This window comes from Ictidomys tridecemlineatus, chromosome 5 (genome assembly GCF_052094955.1).
Source record: "Ictidomys tridecemlineatus isolate mIctTri1 chromosome 5, mIctTri1.hap1, whole genome shotgun sequence".
Lineage (NCBI taxonomy): Eukaryota > Metazoa > Chordata > Mammalia > Rodentia > Sciuridae > Ictidomys > Ictidomys tridecemlineatus.
The window spans coordinates 66,940,559-66,966,920 of NC_135481.1; the positions used below are offsets into that span (position 1 = coordinate 66,940,559).

At 33.4% G+C, this 26,362-nt stretch overlaps 1 protein-coding gene across 1 annotated transcript in view; it reads left to right on the forward strand.

Moving 5' to 3' along the window:
* Nemf (nuclear export mediator factor) overlaps positions 1–26,362 on the forward strand; it is a 52,693-nt gene that overhangs the window by 13,001 nt on the left and 13,330 nt on the right. The window contains exons 8-26 of the mRNA XM_005331734.4: positions 43–116; positions 735–805; positions 886–961; positions 1,439–1,501; positions 3,927–4,004; positions 4,097–4,305; positions 4,530–4,721; positions 5,058–5,121; positions 7,935–8,023; positions 13,323–13,426; positions 14,385–14,447; positions 18,861–18,973; positions 20,303–20,360; positions 20,740–20,798; positions 20,881–21,001; positions 22,692–22,974; positions 23,599–23,641; positions 23,772–23,821; positions 26,212–26,359. Coding sequence (XP_005331791.1) covers positions 43–116; positions 735–805; positions 886–961; positions 1,439–1,501; positions 3,927–4,004; positions 4,097–4,305; positions 4,530–4,721; positions 5,058–5,121; positions 7,935–8,023; positions 13,323–13,426; positions 14,385–14,447; positions 18,861–18,973; positions 20,303–20,360; positions 20,740–20,798; positions 20,881–21,001; positions 22,692–22,974; positions 23,599–23,641; positions 23,772–23,821; positions 26,212–26,359 — 1,958 coding nt within the window. The remainder of the gene's footprint in view (positions 1–42; positions 117–734; positions 806–885; positions 962–1,438; positions 1,502–3,926; positions 4,005–4,096; positions 4,306–4,529; positions 4,722–5,057; positions 5,122–7,934; positions 8,024–13,322; positions 13,427–14,384; positions 14,448–18,860; positions 18,974–20,302; positions 20,361–20,739; positions 20,799–20,880; positions 21,002–22,691; positions 22,975–23,598; positions 23,642–23,771; positions 23,822–26,211; positions 26,360–26,362) is intronic.

Sequence of the window (26,362 nt, forward strand, 5' to 3'; positions counted from 1 at the left end):
GACACTTGATTGGCACTCCTTTTTCTTTTTTTATTCCATTAGATATTGAAAAAGTACTCATTTGTCTGCAGAAGGCAGAAGAATATATGAAAACAACATCCAACTTCAGTGGAAAGGTAACACCATGTACACCATGTTTCATTTATTTTGATTTTCTAGAAATTAAGTGTTCATTTAAGGATTAATATACGTATATTTTATTGTTCTAATATTTTAAAAATGATATTTGTGATATACTTATTCCAGGGTTAGATTTTTCTTCTCTTGGTTGTGGTTTATTTTGGGTGCTAAGGATTGAACAACCCAGAACCTCAAACCATGCTAAGTACATGCTATACAACTGAGCTATACTTCCAGTCCCAGGGTAGTTTTTATAATTGGTATGGATTTATAATATTTGTTCTCCTTTTATAGAAAGTACTATGTCAAGTACTCCAGAAAAGTTGAATTTGTAAATTATTGTTTTTGTTTTGTGGTGCTGAGAATTGAATCCAGGGCCTCACTCATACGAGGCAAGCACTCTACTCTTAAGTCACATCTCCAACTCCCGTAATTTGGTGATTTACATATCTGTAATATTTAAACAGTTTTAAAATTACCTCATACCTTATAAGTATTTTTCTTCTCTAATCATAGTACATATTTACTTATAAAAATTAATAAAAATGTTAGACGTGGAAAGAAAGTCTGTACTAATGATGAATAGAAATAATTTTATTATTGGATTTTTGTAGGGATATATCATTCAGAAAAGAGAAATCAAACCAAGCCTGGAAGTAGATAAACCAGTTGAAGATATACTCACGTAAGCATGTAGGCATGGATCAATTTGCTTTGGATCTTTATTAATGTTCTTGAATGTGATATAATAAATATGTTTTACAGGTATGAGGAATTTCATCCTTTCTTGTTTTCTCAACATTCACAATGTCCATATATAGAATTTGAATCATTTGACAAGGTGGGTTTTCTAGTTCTGTTTTTTGATCAGAAAAAAAAATTGAGCACTTTATATTATTTCACAAATACTTTTCTGAAAAAGTCCATATATTCCTCAGAAATACTGAAATGATATGAGGTGTTAATATCAGCTTGCTTTGATTAAGAATTTAACATATTCTTGTCACTTTGAAATACTGAAATGATATGAGGTCTTAATACCAGCCTGCTTTGATTGAGAATTGAATATATTCTTTTTGCTATGAATCTGGGCATTAAAAATCAATGCAGTCATAGATAAAGTTCCTGGAAACAATTGTTGCCACTTTATTTGAAGGGGAAGGACCAAAGAACTTGAACTTAATTTGATTCTTGATACAATTTAGCTCTTTAATACATGGAGTAGAAATGTTGTCAAGTTCTTTGAGAAATTCTGTGTACATTTAAAGTAGAGACCATACTGTTTTTATAGCTAGTGTGTATTTGTTTCTTTAATAAGGCCGTGGATGAATTTTATTCGAAGATAGAAGGTCAAAAAATTGATTTAAAAGCTTTACAACAGGTATGGTATTATTAAATTAATGACTTATTTATCTTTTTTTTTTTTTTTTTTGGTTTAGTTTGATTTGGTGTTTTGGTGCTAGGGATTGTACCCAGGGCTTCCTGCACGCTGAGCAGTCTACCACTAAGCTACAACTGTTCCCTATTTGTCATAAACTCTTTTTTTTTTTTTTTAGGACTTTAATAAAACTAGGTCTTGTGTTTTCTTCAGAATTTTTTCCTTTCGAACCAAGGTGTGCTCTATCACTAAGCTATATCCACATCCCTTTTTATTTTTTATTTCTTTTAAATTTTGAGACAGAGTCTCCATAAGTTGCCAAGGCTGCCCACAAAGTTAGGATCCTTTTGCCTTAGCTTCTGAAATAGCTGGAATTACAGGGGTGTGCCACCAAGCCCAGCTAAAGTTAGACCTTTAATTTTCGGTGTATTGAGACTCCATGAGGAGGATTTAATATGCAATATTTTTCCAACACATTTGACCATGGTTTTTTGTTTGTTTGTTTGTTTGGTTTTGGTTTTTAGTTGTAGATGGACACAATACCTTTATTTTACTTATTTATTTTTATGTGGTGCTGAATATTGAATCCAGTGCCTCACATGTGCCAGGCAAGCATTCTACCACTGAGCTATAACCCTAGCCCCATTTGACCATATTTTTAAAGTATGTGCTGGCAGAACTTTTCAAGAATTGATAATAGTCATTCTTGATTTAGAAAAGACTTGATTTTTTTAAAGAGACTTCATTTTTTAAAAATTCAAGTCTTAAAATATATGTGCAAAAATTTCAGGTTATGTACCCCCTCCTGTTTAGTTTAAAAAAAATAGTTAATAGTAAGTACAATATCAAAGCAGGTAATTAAATGGATTACATGATTGCTACATAGTACTTTGGCTAACGAACAAATGCTTAGCAGTAACATTGATACCCATGTTTTTATGTGCATCAAAAATACAGATTGAAAGAATAAAAAATTTTTTTGTTGTTGTTCTGGGAACTGAACCCAAGAGTGCTTCACCACTGAGCTACATCCACAGCCCTTTTTACTGAGTTGCTTAAGGGCTTGCTAAATTGCTGAGGTTGACCTTGAACTTGTGATCTTCCTGCCTCAGCCTCTGAGTTGCTGGATTACAGACAGGTACCACTGTGCTTGGCTTCAGATTGAAAATTAAAAATAAGGGGCTGGGATTGTGGCTCAGTGGTAGAGTGCTCGCTGGTATGAGGCACTGGGTTATATCCTCAGCACCACATAAATGTAAAATAAAGATATTGTGTCCACCTAAAACTAAAAAATAAATATTAAAAAAATTTTTTAAATAAAAACTGCAGATTGAGCATCCCTAATCTGAAAACTCGAAATGCTCTAAAATCTGAAAAATATTTTATTCGCTTATTGATTTTTATGTGGTGCTGAGGATCAAACCCAGTGCCTCACCTGTACAAGGCAAGTGCTCTGCCACTTAATACAACCCCAGCCCAAAAATCTGAAACTTTTTGATTGTCATTGGTGCTCAGGAAGATTTAGATTTGAGATTTTCGTGTTAGGGCTATACAGCTGGTAAAGTCCATGCAAATATTAAAAAATTCAGGAAACTTAAAATCTGAACTACTTCTGGTCCCAAACATTAATTTATTTTGGTAATCTTCATGGGTTCTTTTAATAGCATTCTTGTAAATCTTTTTTGGTATTTCATCTCACATTTTAATATTCACTAATTTTTGGTGTTGTTAATATTATTAGAAAATTTGTCCCCAAATCAACCTTGAAATGTAAATTCTTTTTTTTTATGTTTCATTTTTTTTTTTTTTAGTTGTAGTTGGACACACTACTTTTATTTCATTTATTTATATGTGGTGCTGAGGATCGAACCCAGAGCCTCGCACATGCTAGGCGAGTACTCTACCACCAAGTCAAAACCCCAGCCCCTTGAAATGTAAATTTGATATGATAAAATGCTATATAGAAGGTCAGATAACCACCATAAAACTTTGTATTTCTAATTTAGGAGGAAAGTGCTCTGTAAAATATTGGCAATAATATTGAGAAAATGAAATGTATCAATAAAATAAAAAGGTGTTTGGTAATTTCTGCTCTTTAAGAATTTATTCTACCAAACTTTTATGTCATAGGAAAAGAATGTTTTGAATTCTGTTTGAATAATGACAAAGGGCATATCTTACAATTTAATGTAACCTTTAATCAGAACACCTTCCTGTTTAGGGCACAGGAGGTATATGAGGAGAGGGAGAGAAGTAATTTTGGAGCATGGAACATTTTCTGGTGGAAAAATGGACTAGGGGGAACTTGAGCTAGCTAAATGACATTAAGGCAGCAGAGGTGGGACCAGAATAGTGAATTTTAGGAGTTAAGAGAAAGTGCCATAAAGTAGGAGAAATCTAATTTTTAAGTGTGTTTTGTCACCAAAAGGAAAAACAAGCACTGAAGAAATTAGATAATGTCCGAAAGGATCACGAAAACAGATTAGAAGCTCTTCAACAGGCTCAGGTATTGTGTTTAGCTTTTTCATGTTTTTTTTTTTTTTTAAATGATAACCTCAACTGTCATTATAGTATATGTATTTGGTTTATTTTTTTAAGGAAATAGACAAACTGAAAGGAGAACTCATAGAAATGAACCTACAGATAGTTGACAGAGCCATTCAGGTAGTTCGAAGTGCTTTAGCCAACCAGATAGATTGGACAGAAATTGGGGTAATCGTGAAAGAAGCCCAAGCTCAAGGAGACCCTGTTGCAAGTGCAATCAAAGAATTAAAACTACAAACAAATCATGTTACAATGCTGCTAAGGTAAGTTTGGTTCTTAGTTAAGTAGTCAGTGCTTATCTTTATTTTGTTATTTAATTGTTCACTGTATTTTAATTTTTTTCTTTCGAAATTTATTCTTAGAAAAAATTAATTTACACTAGAATAAATAATGAAACAAGCCATTTATAATTTCATTGAGGAAAAAAATGAAAATAAAAAAGTGATGTCATTGACATTAGTGAAATACTATTGAATATTTTTAATAGAAATCCATACTTATTATCAGAGGAGGAAGATGACGATGTTGATGGTGATGTCAGTGTTGAGAAAAATGAAACTGAACCACCAAAAGGAAAAAAGAAAAAGCAAAAGAACAAACAGCTGCAGAAGCCTCAGAAAAATAAGCCATTGCTCGTTGATGTTGATCTCAGCTTATCAGCATATGCCAATGCCAAGAAGTAAGTCATTTGAACACAAATTTTAGGTAACATTATCTGCAATAAGTATTAAGAATGTTAAGAGCATTGTTTTGGTGAAAATACTCCCTTTGCCCCAGTATTAATACTTTATTTTAGTGTACAGATGGAAAGCTGGAAAATATATTGTTATTGAAATTTTCTTGGTTCCCCCTCACATTATGGAAACCCTATCCCCCTCTGGAAATGCCTTTTTAAAAATTTAATTTGGTGCATTATTCAGCTTTGTTCTGTGATTAAATAATCTGTAAAATTAGAAATAAGTAGAAAACTAAAGAATAAAGATTTTACTTAAAGTTAAGAGATATATTTTTCTAGGTATTATGATCACAAGAGAAATGCTGCCAAGAAAACACAAAAGACTGTTGAAGCTGCTGAGAAGGTATTTAATATTAGAGTGAATGTTAACTGTTTTCGCCTGCTTTAATAGCCTTAACTATTTTTTCTGTTTAAATGAAATTTAAAAAAATTTTTTTGAGACTGGGGGTGGAACCCAAGTACTTAAACACTGAGCCATATACCTGTAAAATATTGGCAATAATGTTGAGAAAATGTAATGTATTAATAAGATAAAAAAGTGTTTAGTAATTTCTGCTCTTTAAGAATTTATTCTACCAAACTTTACTTTTATGCCATGGGGGGGGAAAAATGTTTTGAATTCTGTTTGAATAATGAAAAGGGATATAGGGGCATATCTTTTTTATATTTTTATTTATAGAGACAAGGTGTCTCACTGAGTTGCCTAGGGCCTTGCTAATTGCTGAGCCTGGGTTTGAACTCACAATCCTCCTGCCTCAGCCTCCTAAGCCATTGGGATTATAGGTGTGTGCCACCACACCTGCCTAAATGAGATTTTTTAATTCAGAAAGGTCTTTTGAATTTAATGGTGCTTTAAATGTATTTCCAGTATTTATTTTCTTTTTCAAACCTTTTCCTCTCCATTCTTCTGTGCTCAGATGTTGGAGAGGTTCTGAACTTTTTTGCTCATAAATCATATCCAACGTATTAGTGGATCTTTTTGGTTTTTACTTTAAAGTATTAACCAGAACCTCACACATCTCTTTTTTCATGGGTCGGCCCTTTATTTTCTGTGTTCATATGGACTATAATAGCAGTCTCTTAATTGGATTTGTGTCCTACCTTTTTCCCAAAACAGCCTGTTCTCCAATAGCAATCCTGGTGATGCTTTTAAATCACAAGGAAGTCCATTCTCTCCTCTATTTAAAATTTTTTAATTCCTTTCCATTTTTATATAACTCAAAACCCTTCTCTTGGCCTTAAGGGCCTGTGTGATCTGCTTTCCTCTGACCTCTTCACTTGAATTCTTCCTTTTAAACATTCTTTCTGGCTACATTGTGATTTTAGCTATTCCTAAAGCCATGGTAAATTGTCCTCTCAGGGCCTTTGCATTTCCTTTTCTCTACCTGGAATGCTCTTTCCTGAAATTTTCATGGTTTGATCATTCTATTCATTCACTTATCTCCTTAAATTGAGACTTTACCAGAGAAGACTTTGTTGACCACTTAATAAAATTAGTACCACCCTGCATCTCTACTTTGTTGATTTCTTCTTTAAAAAAATCTTCCCAATAGGGCTGGGGAGATAGCTCAGTTGGTAGAGTACTTGCCTTGCATGTACAAGGCCTTGGGTTCAATTCCCAGCACCACAAAAAAAAAAAAAAAAAAAAAAGAAAAATCTTGCCAACAGACATATCTGTTGGAATACTTATGTTTTTCCTCTGAAATGTAGATTGCGTAAAAGTAGGATTTTTCCTTTCAGTACTGGTATTGAATCCAGGAGTACTCTGCATTGGGTTATATATACCCCCTACCCCCTTTAAAAAAAAAAAAGGGTCTCACTAAGTTGCCCAGGTTGTCCTTGAACTTAACAGTCCTGCCTAAGCCTCCACAGTAGCTGGATTTGCAAGCCTGTGCCACCATACCCAGCAAAATGTAGGATCTTTGTCTGTTTTATTGATTGCTGCATCCTAATCCCTGGAATAGTGCCTGGAATAGAACAGTAACTTTAATGTATGTTAAATGAGTAACCTTCATGAAGTCTGCCTCTATCTACTGCTCTCTGATCTCATTTCATGATATTTTATCCTATGATCACTACTAGCTGGTCTTTTCTTTCTGTTGATAGGTCTCTTCTTCCTATTCTCAGTCTGATAACTTCATAAATCCTTTAGATTTCAGCTTCAATGCCATTTCCTCAGAGATACCTTCTTTGATCAAAATCTAGTATAAATTGGGTTCCTTTGTTATGCTTTGATAACATTCTTAGAAGCACTTACCATATGTTTATTTGAATGAGTACTTGTTTAATAGTGCCTCTTTTCATAGACTCCAGTGGGGTGTGGGAGGGGGCTTTGTTCCCATCTTGTTCACTATTGTATCCACTTAAAACCAGCAACATGATAGCACTTGGAATCTGATAAGTGAACAAGGTAGTTCTTTATTTGTATGCCTTGAGCTAATATTTGCATATGTTCAAGTTTTGACTTTTAAGTTATTTTAATATTTAAGGCAAAATCTTTTGTTCTTCATTACTTTCAAATATATATATGTTAGTGGGTAGAAAATGCTAGTTTTAAAAACTACTGTAAAAATTTTCCAATCATTGGTAAGTAAAATGTTTGAGTTACTATAATCTTATGTGCATTTTTTTGCATACTTAATAAAAATGGATGTGTTTATGAAAGACAAAACAAAAACAAAAACCCTATTTCTTACCTGGTATGGAGGCATGTCTGTAACCACAGAAACTCAGGATGCTGAGGCAGGAGGATTCTAAGTTCAAGGCTAGCCTGGGCAACTTAGGGAGACCCTGTCTCAAAAAAACAAAACAAGGGCTGGGCTATGGCTCAGTGGCAAAGTACTTGCCTAGCATGTGTGAGGCACTGGGTTCAATTCTCAGCACTACATATAAATAAAGAAAATAAAGACTTGTTGACAATTAAAATAATACTTTAAAAAATATATAAATAAATAAATAAAATAATATTAAAAAAAATAAAAACAAAACATAAAAGGGCTGGGGATATAGCTCAGTGGTAGAATACCCTTGGGCTTGGGTTCAGTCCCCAGTATCATAAAACACAAAACTATTTCTTGTCCCATTGTTTACCTGGGTGTATTTAAATACATTCTGAACAAATTATTTTAAAAGTTTATTATTTTTTCCTATAAATAGGCATTCAAATCAGCAGAAAAGAAAACAAAGCAAACATTAAAAGAAGTTCAAACAGTCACCTCTATTCAGAAAGCAAGAAAAGTATATTGGTAAGTGTTCTCCCTTTTTAAAACTTAGTTTGTTTTACCAGAAGTGTACAAGTACAGTATTTAGAAGGTCCAGTAGTTCTATAAATGTTATTACAAAACCAGTAGCCCTGTAATTCTTCACCTCATTCCCATTGCCTTCTCTTTTCTTTGCCTTTTTTTTTATAATATGCTTATATTGCTGCCTACTTTTTCCTTTTTACAGTCTTACTATTGACTTCTAACTATGGAAGATGAGAATTTCATTTCTTTCTTATTTGTGCTCTGTTGCACTCACACACTTACAGAATAATTTTGTCAAGAATGATAGTTATCAATGACAGTTTGAATATTTAAATTGCAGTTCTGGGGAATGAATCCAGAGACACTTGTATTTTTATTTTGAGACAGGATCTTACTAAGTTGCCCAGGCTGGCCTCAAACTTGTGATCCTCCTGCCTCAGACTCCCACGTCACTGGGATTATAGGTGTGTGCCACTGTGCTTGGCTTCTTGCTCAGTTTTTTATCTTGCTTAGTCAATAATTTTCTTGTTTCATTTGCTTTCTATTTCTTTTATTTTTTTTGTGATACTGGGGATTCAACCCAGGGGTGCTCTACTACTGAGCTATATCTCTAGCTGTTTTTATTTCCTGTTTTTTATTTTGAGATAGAATTTTCTTAAGTTGCCCAGGCTGGCTCAAACTTTGGATCTTCTTGCCTAGCTGGGATTACAGGCAGGGTTTGCTTTATTTTTATTTTTTAAAAATATTCGTTCGGTTGTAGATAGACACGATACCTTTATTTACTTTATTTATTTTTATGTGGTGCTGGGGATTGAACCCAGAGCTTCACACACATGTGAGGCGAGCACTCTACCACTGAGCCTCAAACCCAGCCCTTATTTTTATCGCTAATTCATCTTCAGATTCTCTTTCAAGTGAAATTCCTTTATTATTATTGCCTTGTAGAGGTCAGAGGTCTCTCTTGGAGCTTTTGACCTGCATCTTAGCATATTAAAATCTCCTTTTATTATTATCTTAGAAGATCTCTTTCCCCCTCTTTGTGTTGGATTTTCTGTCCTGGATCTCATACTTCTGTTTATTGGTTGGTATGGAGTGTGTACAGAACTTCATGAGAAAGGTTTGTACAGGAGGTAAAGTTTAGTTTAAAGTTCTCTAATGTATAAAAAATTATTTTATTCATATTTAATAGGGTTTTTGGTGTAGAAATCTAGTTTGAAATAAACATGTATATATATACATATATATATGTAATTTTTTTACATGCACACAATATTGAAACTATATTTTCCCAGCACTTAGACTTTGGAAGGCATTGCTTTGTTGTAGTAACTTTCAGAATTGATTTTGAGAAGAATACCTTCCTGATGGTATGATTTCATAAGGATTTGTGTGTGTGTGTGTGTGTGTGTGTGGAGGATGGCATCCCATTGTGTTGCTAGCTGGCTTGAACTTCTGGGCTTAGCCTCCTGAATAGCTGAAACCACATGCCATGCCCAGCTCAAGGGTTTTTTTGTTTGTGTTTGTGGTTTTTTTTTGTTTTTTGTTTTTTTTTTAGTTCTGGGGATCCACCTAGGGCCTTGTGCCTGCTAAGTAAGCACTCTGTCACTGAGCTATATCCTCAGCCCAGATGTTATTTTGACATTGATATTTTATATGCAACTTGTTTTTGCCTTCCATAAACTTGTAATTTTTCATTTTCTTTTTTTTCTCTCCTCATTTTTTCCTAAAAAATTTATAGAATTTCATGATAGTATGTTTGCTTTGTTTTAATTTATTTTTATTTTATTTGTTCTTTTTAGATATACATGACAGAGAATATATTTTGGCATACTATACATACATGGAGTATAACTTATTCTAATTGAGATCTTATTCTTGTGGTTGTACATAATGGGGAATAATCCTGATTGTGTATTCAAATATAAGACTAGGAAAGTTATGTTCAATTAATCCTGCTGCCCTTCCTGATGATTTCATAAGGATGTTTTAATCCATTATGCTGGATATTTTCTGAGCCCTATTAACCTTCGGGTTTTGTTTGTTTTGTTGTTGTTGTTTTAATTTTTTTTTAAATAGCTATAGATGGACAGCATGCCTTTGTTTAGTTTTATGTAGCACTAAGGGTCGAACCCAGTGCCTCACACTTGATAGGCAAGCACTCTGCCACTGAGCTATAGCCCCAGCCCTAACCTTCAGTTTTGAGACATTTTCTTGACATGATTCTTTCTGTTTTTGCAATGCTGGGGATCAAACCCTTGGCCTTGGGCATGCTAGGCAAGAGCTCTACCACTGAGCCATACCCCAGCATTGCAGTTCTTGAAAAACTGCCTGTTGTCTACTATGTCTTTTTTTTTTTTCTGGAAATCCAGTTTTAGTTATGGAACATCCTAGGTGGGTCCTCCAATTTTCTTTGTTTTTTAACTCTTATTTTCTTATAATACATTCTGAGAGATTTCTTCAACTTTCAGTTCTTCCATTGAATTTATTTATTCCTATCATGATTTATTTTTTTTTTAAAGAGAGAGTGAGAGAGAGAGTTTTTTGATATTTATTTTTTAGTTTTTGGCGTACACAACATCTTTGTTTGTATGTGGTGCTGAGGATCGAACCCGGGCCGCACGCATGCCAGGCAAGCGTGCTACCATTTGAGCCACATCCCCAGCCCCTCCTATCATGATTTAAAAAAAAAAAAAAATTTCCCCTGGTACTGGGGGTTGAACCTAGGAACTCAATCAAGTATGCTGGGCAGGCATTCTGTCACTGAGCTACATCCCTAACCTTATGCTTTTAATTCTAGGAACTCTCTTTTGGTTCTTCATGCCTGTTTTATGTCCTGCTCTAGTTTTATTTAGCTGAGAAGTGTTTTTGTTTTGGTGGTGGCGGTGGTGTACTGAGGATTGCAACTAGGGGCACTTTATCACTGAGCTATATCCTCAGTCCTTTTTTACTTTTTGTTTTGAGACAGGATCTCACTAACTTACTAAGGTAGGCCTCAAACTTTTGATTTGCCTACCAGAGATTGAACTCAGAGCCTCACACAAGCTCTTTACCACTGAACTTACACAATTCCAGCACACTATTCACATTTTTTTTTTTTGAGAGAGAGACAGAGAGAGAATTTTTTATTAGTTTTCGGGGGACACAACATTTTTATTTTATTTTTATGTGGTGCTGAGGATCTAACCCAGTGCCCCGCACATGCGAGTGTGCTACCCCTTGAGCCACATCCCCAGCCCCCCAACTATTCACATTTTATAGTAGAGTATTAAAATGCTGATTAGGGGACTGGGGTTTTGGCTCAGTGATAGAGTTCTTGCGTACCATGTGTGAGGCACTAGGTTTAATTCTCAGCACTGAATATAAATAAATAAAATAAAGGTTCATCAATATCTTAAAAAAAAAAACTAAAAAATGCTGATTGGAAGTGGTTGGACTTGTATGACGATCCATGTAGGCCATTTTGGATAAAATTCTTGTGGTCTTTAGCTCTTTTCTTCTTGATGTTCCAAAATGATTCTTTTATTCCCTTGCTTAAGGTGAAGACCTGGCTGTCAACATGTGGGTAGCCCAGTGGGAATAATAGTCTGGGGGGGGCTTACTATCCAGTATTTTTGACATTTACTCTTTGTTTTGTTTTATATGTATCACATATATTATATATGTTATTCCTATATCTGTTAGGATGTGGAAAGGGAGTTACAAACATATTTACAGCTAGAAAGAAAATACAGGGAACTAACTGAATAGACTTCAGCCAGTCCTCCTGTTTCTGAAGTCCCATCTTAACCCCTATCTTCCTTTACTACTTGTAATTCTGTTTTTGAGCTTTATATGAATTAGACAGTGTAAATTGAGTTGTTTCTTGGGTTTTTCCATTGTTGGCATAAGCATAAGATTCAGCTTCTTGAGTCTGATCACTTGTCTGTTTTGCATCCAACAGATTTTTTTTATTTGTCTCCTCTTTTTTTAGTATGAATTAATTTGACATCTCTTTTGATCAATAGGATAGCCTATGATTTTCATTTCTTATAATATTCTTATTAGGAATTAGTATCAAGGTCATATGGCCTCACAAAACAAGCTAAGAAGGTTCCTTTTTCATTTGCCCTTAAATGTTTGATGAAGTTCACTTGTGAAGCTCAGTATTTCTAGAGTTCTCTTTATGGAAAAGTTTTTCATTATGGACTCAAATTCTTAGTAGATATAAGGACTATTCAGATTTTCTAGTTTTGCTAAGCAGAATTTTTCTAAGACTTTGAAAAAGATTGGCAAAAAGCTTGTTCTGCTTAAGAACTTTCAAATATTGTAGATTTGTCAATGTCTTCTTTTACTTTACATACACAAGGCTATGTAATTAAGAGATACCTATCTTGAAGTATTATATCATCCTGATGAATACAGCCTGTTATCAACTTTAATGAAATGTCCTTCTAATTTTAACTTTTTTCATTCTTTGTCAGGGGTTATAACTAAATCAGCTTTCTTTTTGGTTAGTTCTTGAATGATATATCTTTTTCTGTCATCATATATAGCCTTATATTTTTAAGAAATGTGAATTTATGTGTACACACACATATATATACATGGATGTATATGTGATTAGGATGTATATATAGATATATATCCACGCTGTTGTCATTATTTTCCATTCTGATAGTCTTTGCCTTTTTTTCTGAGGCCTTTAACACATTTAGATTTTATATATTCTCTAGTATCTTTAGATTTAAATCTGCCTATTTGCTGTTTGTCCGTCTTGTCTCCCTATCCCATGCTAGTGAATGAATCCAGGGCCTCACACATGCTAGGCAATCACTCAGGCACTGAGCTGTATTCCTAGTCCCACTTGTTCTATATTCTTTTCTGTCCCTTTATTACCCTCTTCAGATAGACTATTTTTTATTGGCTTGTAACATATTTTTTATGAGGATGATTATCCCCCATTCTTTGTCCTTGTGTTCATCATTTTACAAACCCCTTACTATTGGCTTGATTTTTTTTTTTCTTAAAGAGAGAGAGAGAGAATTTTTTTTTAAAATATATTTATTTTTCAGTTTCCGTGGACACATCTTTATTGTATGTGGTGCTGAGGATCGAACCCAGCGCCCCATGCATGCCGAGCGAGTGCATTACCACTTGAGCCACATCCCCAGCCCAGCTTGATATTTTAAAAATAATTAAATCATCAAGATGTCTTAACCTACATAATCAGGATTGTTTCCTGATTTTTTTTTTTAAATGGTGTGAATATAGGCAGCCAAGAAGAAAAAAATATTAACTTTGTTTTCTTTCCATTTGGTAGGTTTGAGAAGTTTCTGTGGTTCATAAGCTCAGAAAACTATCTAATAATAGGTGGACGAGATCAGCAACAGAATGAAATAATTGTGAAAAGATACTTAACACCAGGTAGGTAAGATTAAAATTCTAAAAAATTCTCTTAATGTTTGTACCAGTTATCTCAATGTTAGGGACTGATTTTCATCTGTATTCTTGTTTGATACTTTACAGTTCATGTGTTGAAGATGTGCTTTGCCAGCTAATTCTCATTTTAAGTGGATATTCCTAAAGTAGTACTGCTGAGCTAACCTGTGGTGTTGGACTTTTTATATATATATTTATTTTTTAGTTGTAGTTGGCCACAGTATCTTTATTTCAACCCTGTGGTGTTGGACTTTTGATCTCCTACAACAATTATAAAATAGTTTTTAATCCTCCAATGGCAGTGTAGTAGTATTTTAAAATAATTTTTCAGCTGGACATGGTGGTGCACACCTGTAATCCCAGTATTTTAGGAGGCTGAGGTAGGAGGCTCACAAGTTCAAAGCTATCCTCGGTAAAAACGAGGCACTAAGCAACTCAGTGAGACAGGGGTCTCTAAATAAAATAGATAAAAAGGGCTGGGGATATGGCTCAGTGGTTGAGTGCCCCTGAGTTAAATCCCTGGTACCCATTCACCCTGAAAAAAAATTTAATTTTTTATTGTTGAAGTTTGTAACAATTTTTTACCTTTAGAAATAGGAGTTAAGGGTTAGGGTTGTGGCTTAGTGGTAGAGTGCTTGCCTCAAATGTATGAAGCACTGGGTTTGATCCTCAGCACCACATAAAAAAATAATAACAATAAATAAATAAAATAAAGTTATTAAGAAAAAAGAAGAAATAGGAGTTAAAACCAGGTGCAGTATCATATACCTATCGTTATAAGTACTTGGGAGGCTGAGGCAGGAAGATTGCTTGAGCCCAGTTATTTGAGATCAGGATTGGCAACATCGTGAGACCCTGTTTCACACACAAAAAAAAAAAAGAAGAAGAAGAAGAAAAAGAAATAGGACTTAAAGTATCATTTCTTATTTTTCTTTTTTTTAAGGTGACATCTATGTACATGCTGATCTTCATGGAGCTACTAGCTGTGTAATTAAGAATCCAACAGGTAATAATAATATATTATTCAAAATTTAATTTTTTTCCTTAATTTTTTTTTTTTTTAACTGTAAGATTTAATAAAGGATATAGTAGGGGCTGGGGCTATACCTCAGTTAGTAGAGTGCTTGCTTTTCATGCGTAAGTCCCTGGGTTCAAGCCCCAGCACCATACACACACATATACACACACACACACACACACAAGAATGTAGTGATAAAAGGTATCCTGTGAAGACAGTAAAACAATTATGAACATATATGCATCTACTAGAATTATATGAAGCAAAGCCAGACAGTATTAAAGGAAGAAATAGATCTGTAATCATATTTGGAGACTTCAAAATCCAGCTTTTAGTCAATTATTAGAATACTTAGACAATAGATTAACAAGGAACTAGGAGTCTTGAACAGCACTATCAACTAATTAAACTCAACTGACAGCTCTAGAACATTCAATCTAATAATAGAATATTTATTTTTCTATAATGAACATTCTTTGGGATAAGCCATTTTGATAGTTTTTAAAATAAATCTTAATAAATTTAAGACAGTTAAAATCATGCACAATAATTTTTCTGACTTTAATGGGATGAAATTAGAAACCAGTTGTATAAAATTTGGAAAATTCACAAATATGTGGAAATTAAACAATATAACTCATTCATAATATATCAAAATTAATGAGATTATTTAGAAGAAAATTTATAGCTATAAATTCCTATGCTTAAAAAGAGGAAAAACTCAGATCAATGACTTTATACTTTGTCAGAAAAATAACTCAGAGCTAGACAAGGAAGGAAATAATAAAGATTAAAGTAGGAATAATTGAAACAAATAAGAAAACAATAAAGAAACTCAATAAAACAATTTGGTTTTTTAAACATTGACATTTTGGAACATATATCCCCAACCCTTGTAAAGGAGGACTGTTGGTAAATGGAAGACTCCCACATGTATGGATTGGAAATCCTGACAGCATTACTACCCATAGTAATTCTTAGGCTCAGTATAATCTGTCTCAAAATTCCAGCTGCCTTTTTCTTTTTTAACAGAACTGCTCCTAAAATTCATATGGAAATGCAAGAAACCCAGTTTAGCGAAAGCATTGTTGAAAATTTGGAGGCCTTACACTTCAATAATCAGGGCAATATGATGTTGGCATAAGGGCACACACATAGATCACCAAGTAGAATTGAGTTTCCAGACATAAACCCTGTAGTTTATAATTAGTTGATTTTCATCAAGGGTGCCATGACCATTCTTTGGAAACAAAATATCGTTTGTCTCTCCTTCTAAAATTTTAATAGAATTGATTTTTAGATGAGTTTTAGGTTCCCAGCAAAATTGAGCAGCAGATACAGAGCTTTACTGTGTAACCTCTTCCCACACATGCATAGCCTGTTATTATCAGTATCCCCCACCGGAGTGGTAGTTGTTAAAATTGACAAGCCTGTATTGACACATCATTCTGACCTAGAGTCCATAGTTTATAGTAAGATTCACTTTAGTTGTACATTTTATGGGTTGGAATAAGTATAAATACATGTATCTACCATTATAATATCATATAGTCTTTTTATTGTTGTAAGTCCTCTGTGCTTCACCTGTTCATCCCTAACCCATGGCAACCACTGATTTTTTTTTTTTTTTTTTTTGGTACTGGAGATTGAACCCAGGGATGCTTTACCAATGAGCTACATCCCCAGACCTTTTTTTTTTTTCTTCCATTTTTTTAATTTTGAGAGAAGGTCTTGGTTAAGTTGCAGATGTTAGCCTTGAACTTGTGATCCTCCTCCTCAGTAGCCCCCAAATTGCTGGGATTTGATAGCTCATTTCTTTTTAGCATTGAATGATATTCCATTGCTAGAATTTATCAAAATCTATTTATTCATTTCACCTACCGAAGGGCAAGTTTTGGCAGTTATGAATAATGCTGCTATAAACATCCAGATGCAGTTTTTCATATAGATAAACATTTTCATTTGGGAAAATACCAAGAAGCAAAAGTTGCTAACTCATATGGTAAGAGTATATTTAATTTTGTGAGAAACCACCAAACTGTCTTTTCAAGTGGCTGTACCCTTTTCGATTTCCAGTGACAATGAATGAGAGTTCTTGCATTCCACATCCCTGATAGCCTTTGGTATTGTCAGTGTTCTGGATTGGGCCATTCAAATAGGTATATGGTGGTATCTCATTTTAATTCACATTTTCCTGATGACATATAATGTGAAGCATCTTTTAATATGCGTATCTGTATATTTTCTTTTGTTAAGGTCTTTGGACTTTATTTTTTTGTAGTACTGCAGAATGAACCCATGGGTGCTTTAATCACTGAGCTACATCCTCAGGTTTTCTTTTTCTTTTGAGACAGTCTAATTTGCCAGCATTGGGCTTGAGCTTGATCCTCCTACCTCAGCTAACTCAATAATGTTGGGATTACAGACATGTGTATACCACCATGCCTGACTTTTGAACTGTGTTCTTATTGTTAAGGTCTAAGAATTGTTTGTGTAACAAACTTTGGGTAACCATTTTTCATCTGATATATATCTTTTGCAAATATTTTCTCCCAGTCTGTGGTCTGTATTTTCATGTAATAATCTTTTTATCAGTGGTACTGGGTAAATTAGATATCCTCATATAAAAGAATGAAGTTGGACCCTTTCTTTACACCATTTACAAAAATTAGCTCAAAGACTATAAGACTGTTAAAAGTCAAATCTTCATAATCTTGGATCATGCAATCATTTCTTAGATGTGACACCAATATCATAAGCAATCAAAGAAAAACAGGTAAGTTGGACTTTATCAAAACTAAAAACCTTAATTCAAAGGATGCTATTAAGAAAGTCAAAGACACCCACAGAACAGCAGAAATATTTATAGATCATTTAATAAGAGACCAATATTCAAAAACACATAAAACTCAACAGTAAAAAAGGAAAATTACCCAATTAAAAAATGAGCAAAGGATGGACACAGTGGCATATGCTTGTGATCACAACAGTTTGGGAGGCCAAGAAAGGAGCATCACAAATTCATAGTTAGTCTCAGCAACTTAGCAGGGCCCTGTCTCAACATAAAAATAAAAAATGACTGGAGATGTGCCTCAGTGATTAAGCACTATTGTGTTCAATCCCTGGTACCAAAAAAAAAAAAAAAGCAAAGGATTTGAACAGACATTTGTTCAAAGATAGACAAATGACCAAGAAACACATTAAAAGATGGGGGAAATGCAAATCAAATCCACAGTGAAGTGCCAATTCATACTCACCAGATGGTTACCAGGAAAAAAATGGACAAATATTGGTTAGAATGTGGAGAAATTAGAATCCTTATACCCTGTTGGGAGGACTAGAAAATGATGCACAGTTGCTATGGAAAATGATATGGCATTTCTTCAAAAAGTTAAATATAGTTGTGACCCAGTAATTCCTAGTTTTGAATACCCAAGATAATTGAAGACATGTATCCATTCAAAACTTGTTTACAAATATTCACAGTGGCATTATTTATAATAACCAAGAAATGGAAACAAGTATGTTCATTTATTAATGAATTGATAGACCAAATGTGGTGTTATCCATATAGTGGAATAATTGGAAGTATCTGTGCGCTAACATGGATGAACTATTTTTTTGTTTTTGCTACTGGGGAATGAACCTGCATCCCCAGCCCTTTTATTTTGAGATAGATTCTTGCGATCTCCCTAAGTTGCACAGGCTGGCCTAGAAATTGTGATTCCCCTGCCTCAGCCTCCCAAGTTGCAAGGATTACAAGTGTGAGCCACTGCGCTGGGCTAGCATGGATGAACCTTGAAAACGTGCTAAATGAAAGAATACAAAAGACTATATATAATTCAGTTTATATGAAATGCTCAAAATAGGCAAATCTATAGGGGCAGAAAGTTAGTGATTGTCAGGAGCTTCATATAGGAAGGAAAATGGAAAATGGCTGCTAAAAGATGCAGATTTCTTTTTGGGAAGGATGAAAGTTTTCTGAAGTTAGATAATGATAATGGTTCCACTACTTTGTAAATATACTAAAAACCTTTGGATTGTACACTATAAAAGGTGAATTTTATGATCTATGAATTACATCCCAATTAAAGAATATTTGAAATCTAAGGGATAGTACTTCTAAAAGTCTTCAAACTTGAGATTTTTCTAAATTATACTTTATGGAATGAAGTTAAAATGATTGATATAATTGAAAGGATATTTCTTCTGTGATATTTCTTATGTACATAGGTCTTTTAAAAGCCTTTCATGTAAATATATTTCAATTAAAACAATCATTTTTTTAAATCTTGAAATAAAGCATGGTGTTAGTATTTAAGATAATTGAACTGGTTATACTATATCTTGCTTTGTAGAAAGTATGTACTTGAGTATTGAAATGTAATATTATTTTTATAGGAGAACCCATCCCTCCACGGACACTGACTGAGGCTGGCACAATGGCACTTTGCTACAGTGCTGCTTGGGATGCACGAGTTATCACTAGTGCTTGGTGGGTGTACCATCATCAGGTAATAAGGGCCGTAGTCCTTTTTTCTTTATTAAGAGCTGTACTGTGTATCAAATTTTGAGGATATAAAAGTAAATAAGGAGGGCAAACTACTTGATTTGCTACTTCCTTGATAGATCTTTCATGTAGGTGGAGAAAAATACATATCAGGTAAAAAGTACTATTAAAAAAACTTAAGGCACTTATAATGAAATAGAGAGTATTAATGGCTATCTATCACTATAAAGTATCAGGGATCTCTTTCTGGGAAGGTAAAAACAAAGATATAAGTGAAGAGTGATCCATTGCAGTTATATAGGGTATATATAATCCCATATGTAACATATAATGGGATATCAGTTATGACTATTATACTGGCCTAGAAGGTCTTTTTCCTCTTTATCTTTCTTGAAATTTTTCTTTTGCCCTTTGTAAAAAGCAGATATATCCTGTTGTGGGTTTTTTGTTGTTGTTGTTGTTTGTTTTTTGTTTTTTTAAGTTCACTTGGTTTTAGTAATTGACCTTTTTTATTGTTAATGCTGTTATTTGATGATAAACTTTGCATTACTATTGATTTCATTTTCAAGAATTATGATTGATAATGATATACTTTTACAAGGTCCTAAAGTTGTATGATAGGATAGAATTTATTTGTATTATCTTCCTATAGAATTAGTTTAATTATATTATCTATTTATATTTATTATTCTGCTATGTTGTAATATTATGTTTTTAGGAAATTAATAATACTTGAGGGATTATATCTTCTGCCATAATACTGTTATAAAAGTAGTTTGAATTCTTTTATAAGGAGATATGTTTAAGCTTTTGTTTGTTTGTTTTCCTGCTAAGAATTGAACCCATGATCCCTCTACCACTGAGCTACACACCAGCCCTTTCTACTTTTTATTTTGAGACAAGGTCTTATTAAGTTGCCCAGGCTGATCTTAAACTTGGAGATCCTCCTGCCTCAGCTTCCTGTGTAGCTAGGATTATATGTGTATGGTACCATGTCCAGCCTCAGGAAAGGATTTTACTTAATAAATATAGCTTTATTTTAATATTTTGTAATAAACTTATTAAACTATCCTTTTCTCATTATATCTCATGCTAGAAGAAAGGAGTGGATCTTTTCCAGAGCATTTGGAAACATTGATATAATAGATCCTTCTTTCTTTGTTGTTGCCATAGATGTATATCTATCGTTGAAGGGAAGTCGATATCTTTAGTGTTGAGAATTTTTGTTATTATGAATTTTATAGTGTTACTTATTTGAATATGACAACTTTCACTTCTTGAATAGAAAAAAAAACAATATTTCTTAAGAATGTAACATTATTGTGTTTGTTAGGTGTCTAAAACAGCACCAACTGGAGAATATTTGACAACTGGAAGTTTTATGATAAGAGGTAATGGCTTGACATGAAAAATGTCCCTAACTTCCCAGTGGATTATGGAGTCAGGTTTGAGTATCATCTGTGAATATTCTCAGAACAGAAATTCATAACTTTGTGTCATATATGAAGTCTTTTATGAAATAAGCAAATTTTTTCCTTGTCATCTTTTTTATAGATTATTCAGGGTCTGACCCAAAACATAAGAATAAGCATGCATATTTTTTCTTAATTATTGTTACTATACCTAATGCTAGATTCTATAAATGGGAAATGTTCCCCATGTCAGAGTAAGAGACAAAATGGGTATGATCACTGGTGTCATGTATTTTGCAGACAAAAAAAAGGAGAAAACTAATTTTTTTAAAACATCAATGTATATTATCTTTTGTAGGAAAAAAGAATTTCCTTCCTCCCTCATATCTAATGATGGGGTTTAGCTTCCTCTTTAAGGTACTCTTCAATTTCTTCCTTTTTTTTCTCCCTCATTATTCTTACCTAAAATTCTATAAATGAAAAAGAACTGTTTCTGTAGGTAGATGAGTCATGTGTTTGGAGACATCGGGGTGAACGTAAAGTCCGAGTGCAAGATGAAGACATGGAGACACTGGCAAGTTGCACAAGTGAACTCATCTCAGAAGAAATGGAACAACTAGGTAGTTCACACATTTTAGTAAATTTGCTTGTGATATTTTTTATTTTCTAGTTTTACTTCTAAATCCTTAAGTAAATGATATTTTGGGATAATTAAAATTTCAAAGAATATTCATAAAAATACCATCTATCAGTTTGGTTTTGGATATGTTAAATATAGTTATTATTTTAGTGTGTTGAAAAGTATTTAATTGTATCCATAACTTACATAATTTAGTGTATATATATATAATAAAACTTCAATGTTTAATGGGTAATGTATAAATTTGTTTGACAAAAAAGGACTCAGGTATTTATGAATTATCATTTATATTGGGGGTTTAGGAATTAGAAATGATAGTAAAGTTGGGCTGGGGTTGTGGTTCAGTGGCAGAGTGCTTCCCTTACACATGTGAGGCACTGGGTTTGATCCTCAGCACCACATAAAATAAATAAACAAAATAAAGATATTGTGTCCATGTATAACTAAAAAATATTTTAAAAAGAGAGAAAGAAATGATAACAAAGTATCTTGGCATGGTGGCAACATGTCTATAATCCTAAGTACTGGAGAGGCTGAGGCAGGAGGATCACAAATTTAAGGCCAGCCTTGGCAACTTAGCAAGATGCTGTCTCAAAATAAAAAATTACAAAGGCCAAGAGTGTAGCTTGGTGGTAGAGCACCCCCGGGTTCAATCTTTAGTACTGCAGAAAAAAGACAAGAAATAATAGAGATGAATTTATAACAAGTACAATTTCTCATGAGAATTTGAGTTGATTTTATAATATGTTTCAAGTAGAAAGCAACTATAGTTGCTAGAATACATTTATCTTAAGAGAGCTAGGGAAAGTTGTTCTCTAAACTACTTTTGCAGTTATACTTTTTCCTAGAGTTGTTCATTTATAGGAGTAATATTGTATTGTTTCATTTGTAACTTCTACTGATTGATGGTTACTATTTCTCTGGCACTGAATAAAGTGCTTTATATTTATTTAATCTTGGGGGAGGGGGGACCTGGGATTGAACCCTGGGGTGCTTAACCATTGAGCCACATCCCCAGCCTTTTTTTGTATTTTATTTAGAGGTAGGGTCTCGCTGAGTTGCCTTTTTTTTTTTTTTCCTTTTTTAAAAAATCATAATTATTAAGTTACCCAGGACCTCACTAAGTTGCTGAGGCTGGCTTTGGACTCTTCATTCTCCTGCCTCAGCCTCCTAAACTGCTGGGATTACAAGCATGTGCCACAATTCTCCGCTTATTTATTTAATTTTTATGTAATTTTCATGACCATCTATGACAGATGGGTGGTGGCATTTCATTTTACAGGTGAGGCAGATGGACCCTACTATTAGACAGCACACCTGCTATGTGCCAGTTATATAACATGCATTATTAATTCAGTTTTCATTTGCAAATAATAAAAGCTACAGAATTTATACAACTGATTTTATTGTCTTACTTCTGGGAAATACCCAAAAAGGCAGGTTACAGTTTTCATGTAGAAATGGTAGCAATGTCCATAAAATCTACTTAGTTCAACCTGTTGATTGTACAGATTATCCTTTTGTCTAAGAGTGGTCCCCTATGAGAATGATCAGTGATCATTCTGGTGATTTTCGGGTGATCTTTTGAGACAACAGGGAGTAGAATTGTTCATATGAAGTTTTCAAGAAAATCACATAGACTTGTCAGTTTCTTTACGGTTATTTTATAGATGGGGGTGACACTAGCAGTGAAGAAGATAAAGAGGAATTACATGAACCTCCTCCTGTAGAAGTAGAACTTGTGACTCAGGTTGACCAAGAGAATCTTCCTGTTCAGAGTGGTGGTGATGAACTAAATGAGGAACTAATTCAGGAAGAAAGCTCTGAAGATGAAAGAGAATCTGAAGTGCTTATAAAAGATCAGGAGCCTATCAGTGATATGAAGGATGAAAGAGAAGAGACATTAGAGTATCCTGATACTACTATTGACTTGTCCCACCTTCAGTCCCAAAGGTAATTAAAAAGAGAACATTTTAAGTTTTATTTTGTAAGTTGTGAATCATGACAAGTTAATCCTTACAAAGACAATGCCAAGATTGACTTCAATACTTTCACCCTTCATTTTTCTGTTATTCAGTGCTATTGTTCTTTTTTTTTTTTCCACATTTAATTTCTCTAAAGAAATTCCCAGGACAAGGGTAGAAAAATACATTGATATTAAAAATGACCAAAGTAGTTCAGAATAGAAACAAATGATTCTAAAGGCTAGTAATCCATCTAAAAAAGAGGGGTTCTAGTTATTAATGTCTTAATGATCACCAAGTAACAATATATAGTTTTAAAAAAGTGTTTTTATTGGGATTATAAATAATGGCTTGGGAGTCAGACAATCAAAATTGAGTCTTAGGATGTGCCTTTGGGCAAGTTACTTATGTGTAAGCTTGTTTCCTTCTTGGTGAAAAAATGTGGAGATATGAATGATTTGATTGTACTTGTAGGATTATAAGTAATTAAGAGCACAATGAATTCAACTTATGTATAGTTATAGTACTCTAGAAAATAAAATACAAAAATAAAAATCATTTAGAGTATGATATAAGAATGTTTTCAGGCTTTATACTCTTCTTGTTTTTATAGGTCTCTTCAGAAATTGGCTTCAAAAGAAGAATCTTCTAATTCAGTAAGCTATTTTAAGGTTTAATAAAAAAAAATTACATTTTTCTCAATATTTTCTTTTTAATTTTACTTTTTGAAAAATTCAATGATATTGTTGAGGAATTTTATTTTTCTTTTTGTTCTCATTTTAATAGAATGACAGTAAATTACAGGGCCGGAGACATTTATCAGCCAAGGAAAGAAGGTAAATATATTTGTATTATTTAACTGAAAGGCATTATTTATTTAGTGAGTAAGTGCAAGAGTTCAAACAAGGGCTTTGCACACACCAGGCAAGTGATGTGACCTATAGCTATAGCCTTTTTAAAATTTTTTTTCATTTTGAGACAGGGTCTTGCTAAGTTGCCCAGGCTGCCCTAAATTTTGTGATCCTGTTTCCTTAGTCTCCTTAGTAGTGGAGATTGTAGGGGTGCCCTCACTCTGCATAACTTTTTGTATTTTTTTTAAACGATAGCTCAGCTATCACAGAATACTTGACTATTTATTCTAAAGACTTACTATATTAAAATTACCAAGACAAGCACAAAACTTTATTTTTAGATATTCAACTCTTTTAATGTTTTTCAGGTTTAGGTCCCTAATTTATTATCAAGTAATAAGACTGGCCTTTTGGGCTCAGTATGTAACTCAGTGGTAGAGCACTTGCTTAGCATGTGCTAACCCTGGGTTCAATCTCCAGTACTGAGAAAGAAAAACTAAAGGACCTTTTATTATATAAACATGTATAATGATGATTATTGTGTATTAAGTAGACACGTTAGTTCTAGGATAATACTGACAGGAATAAATAAGAATACTTGAAATTAGGAAAAAATTTAAGTCTTTTTTTTTTTTTTTTTTTTTTTAATAGCAGGTCTCTGGAGGCACATAGACAGGCAGAGGAAGGGAACAACTCCTACAGGATGGGAAAAACATAAAGTACTCTAGGAGGAATGAAATAGATAATAAAGTCCTTTTGGTTTAGAAAGACAGTCATTAAAAACAATTACAGAGAACCCTCAGTACATCTCAATACATGGTGCTTTACTTATACTGAGTATACAAAGAGGTTTACATATCAAATTCATGCCTTCAAGAAATTTTTGAGTCATGTTTTCAGGAAATACTTATCAATACATCGTATTGTCAAAGTGATACAGTAGGAGTGAGAGATTGCTTTTAAGTTTAGATATTTTGGGAAATGCCATCAGAAATATACCTTGAAGATATAGTAGCCATTAAGTATATGAAGGAAGATAAAAGACTCCAAGGAAAATTAGCATTAATGAAGGGGAGAGAGATTTGGAAGTAATATATATGTTGCTTTGGGAAAATGATAGACTAAGGCAAAAGGAAGACAAAGTTCACATTAGTGAACAGATTATGGGAAGACTGAAGAGGTGAATTTGGACCAAAAGTGGAGAACTTGGAATGATAAGCTAAGTATTTGGCACTTTATCCTGAAAGTTATGAAAATAACCTTTTTAGGATTTTGAATGAGAATGTAACATAGGTAAACAATTAAAGAATATTAATATAGAAGTTTAGGTAGATTACTGGGAATTCATTAAAGAAAGTTTGGCAGTTGGTAAGGTCCTAAACTGGGAATATGAAGAAAAATATAGCAATGGAATGTTTGCTTCTTCCTATTTATTTTTTGTATCCGTTTATTTATTCAATAACTAATCAACAGATGTTCTATTGAAAATGCTTAAGATCTGCCACGGCCATTTTTGATACAAAGACTACAAATCCCAGTACCTGGCCAGCAAGGTTTTCTTTTCTTTCTTTCTTTTTTCTTTTTCTTTTTTTGGTCAATGGACATTTATTTCATTTATTTACTTATATGTGATGCTGAGAATTGAACCCAGTGCCTCACACATGATTGACAAGTACTCTACCACTGAGCCACAATCCCAGCCTCACCAACCCTGTATCTTTATGTCAGAGGACATATGGGATATTGTATTTTAATCCCTAAATTTGGAGTGTAGGATGTTTTTGGACATAAGTATTATGAAATCAGTAAGTTCTTAAGGCACATACCTATGAAATCTGGACAGAGGACTCCTTAATTTCTCATCTAAGAACAACTTCAAAATTCATTTGGAAAATTGGTATAGAAGTAAATATAATAAGCCATATTTTCCCTTCTCTCAATCCCTCTGTCCCATTTAAATATATATATTTAGTTACAATACTTTTATTTTATTTATTTATTTTTATGTGGTGCTGAGGATCAAACCCAGTGCCTCACACAGCTGCTAGGCAAGTGTTCTACCACTGAGTCACAACTGCAACCCCAAGGTTTTCAATTGAGTGAGTGTGGGTAGATGGAGGATAAGTCAAGGGTGACAGAATGTTGAGCCTGGATAACACAAAGAATGATTAATCTATTACAGCTGAAAATTTTTCAGCTCTTTTCCATGTGATTCTTTGAGCCTTTTTGTATGTATACTATTCTATAGTGATTATCAGGGTAAATAGAAATCATGATCTTTTATATATTGTGCATGTTCTCTGAATTTTTTTTAGGGCACTAAGAATTTGGAAATTCTAAGAATTTGCTTTTTTTTTTCACTTCATTTGTTTTAGGGAAATGAAGAAGAAAAAACTTCTAAGTGACTCAGGGGATTTAGAAGCAATAGAGGGAAAGGACAAAGAAAGTTCTGTACACATGGAAACTCAACAGAACACAAACAGAAATGTTGCAGTTGCACAACCAATGAAACGAGGACAAAAGGTA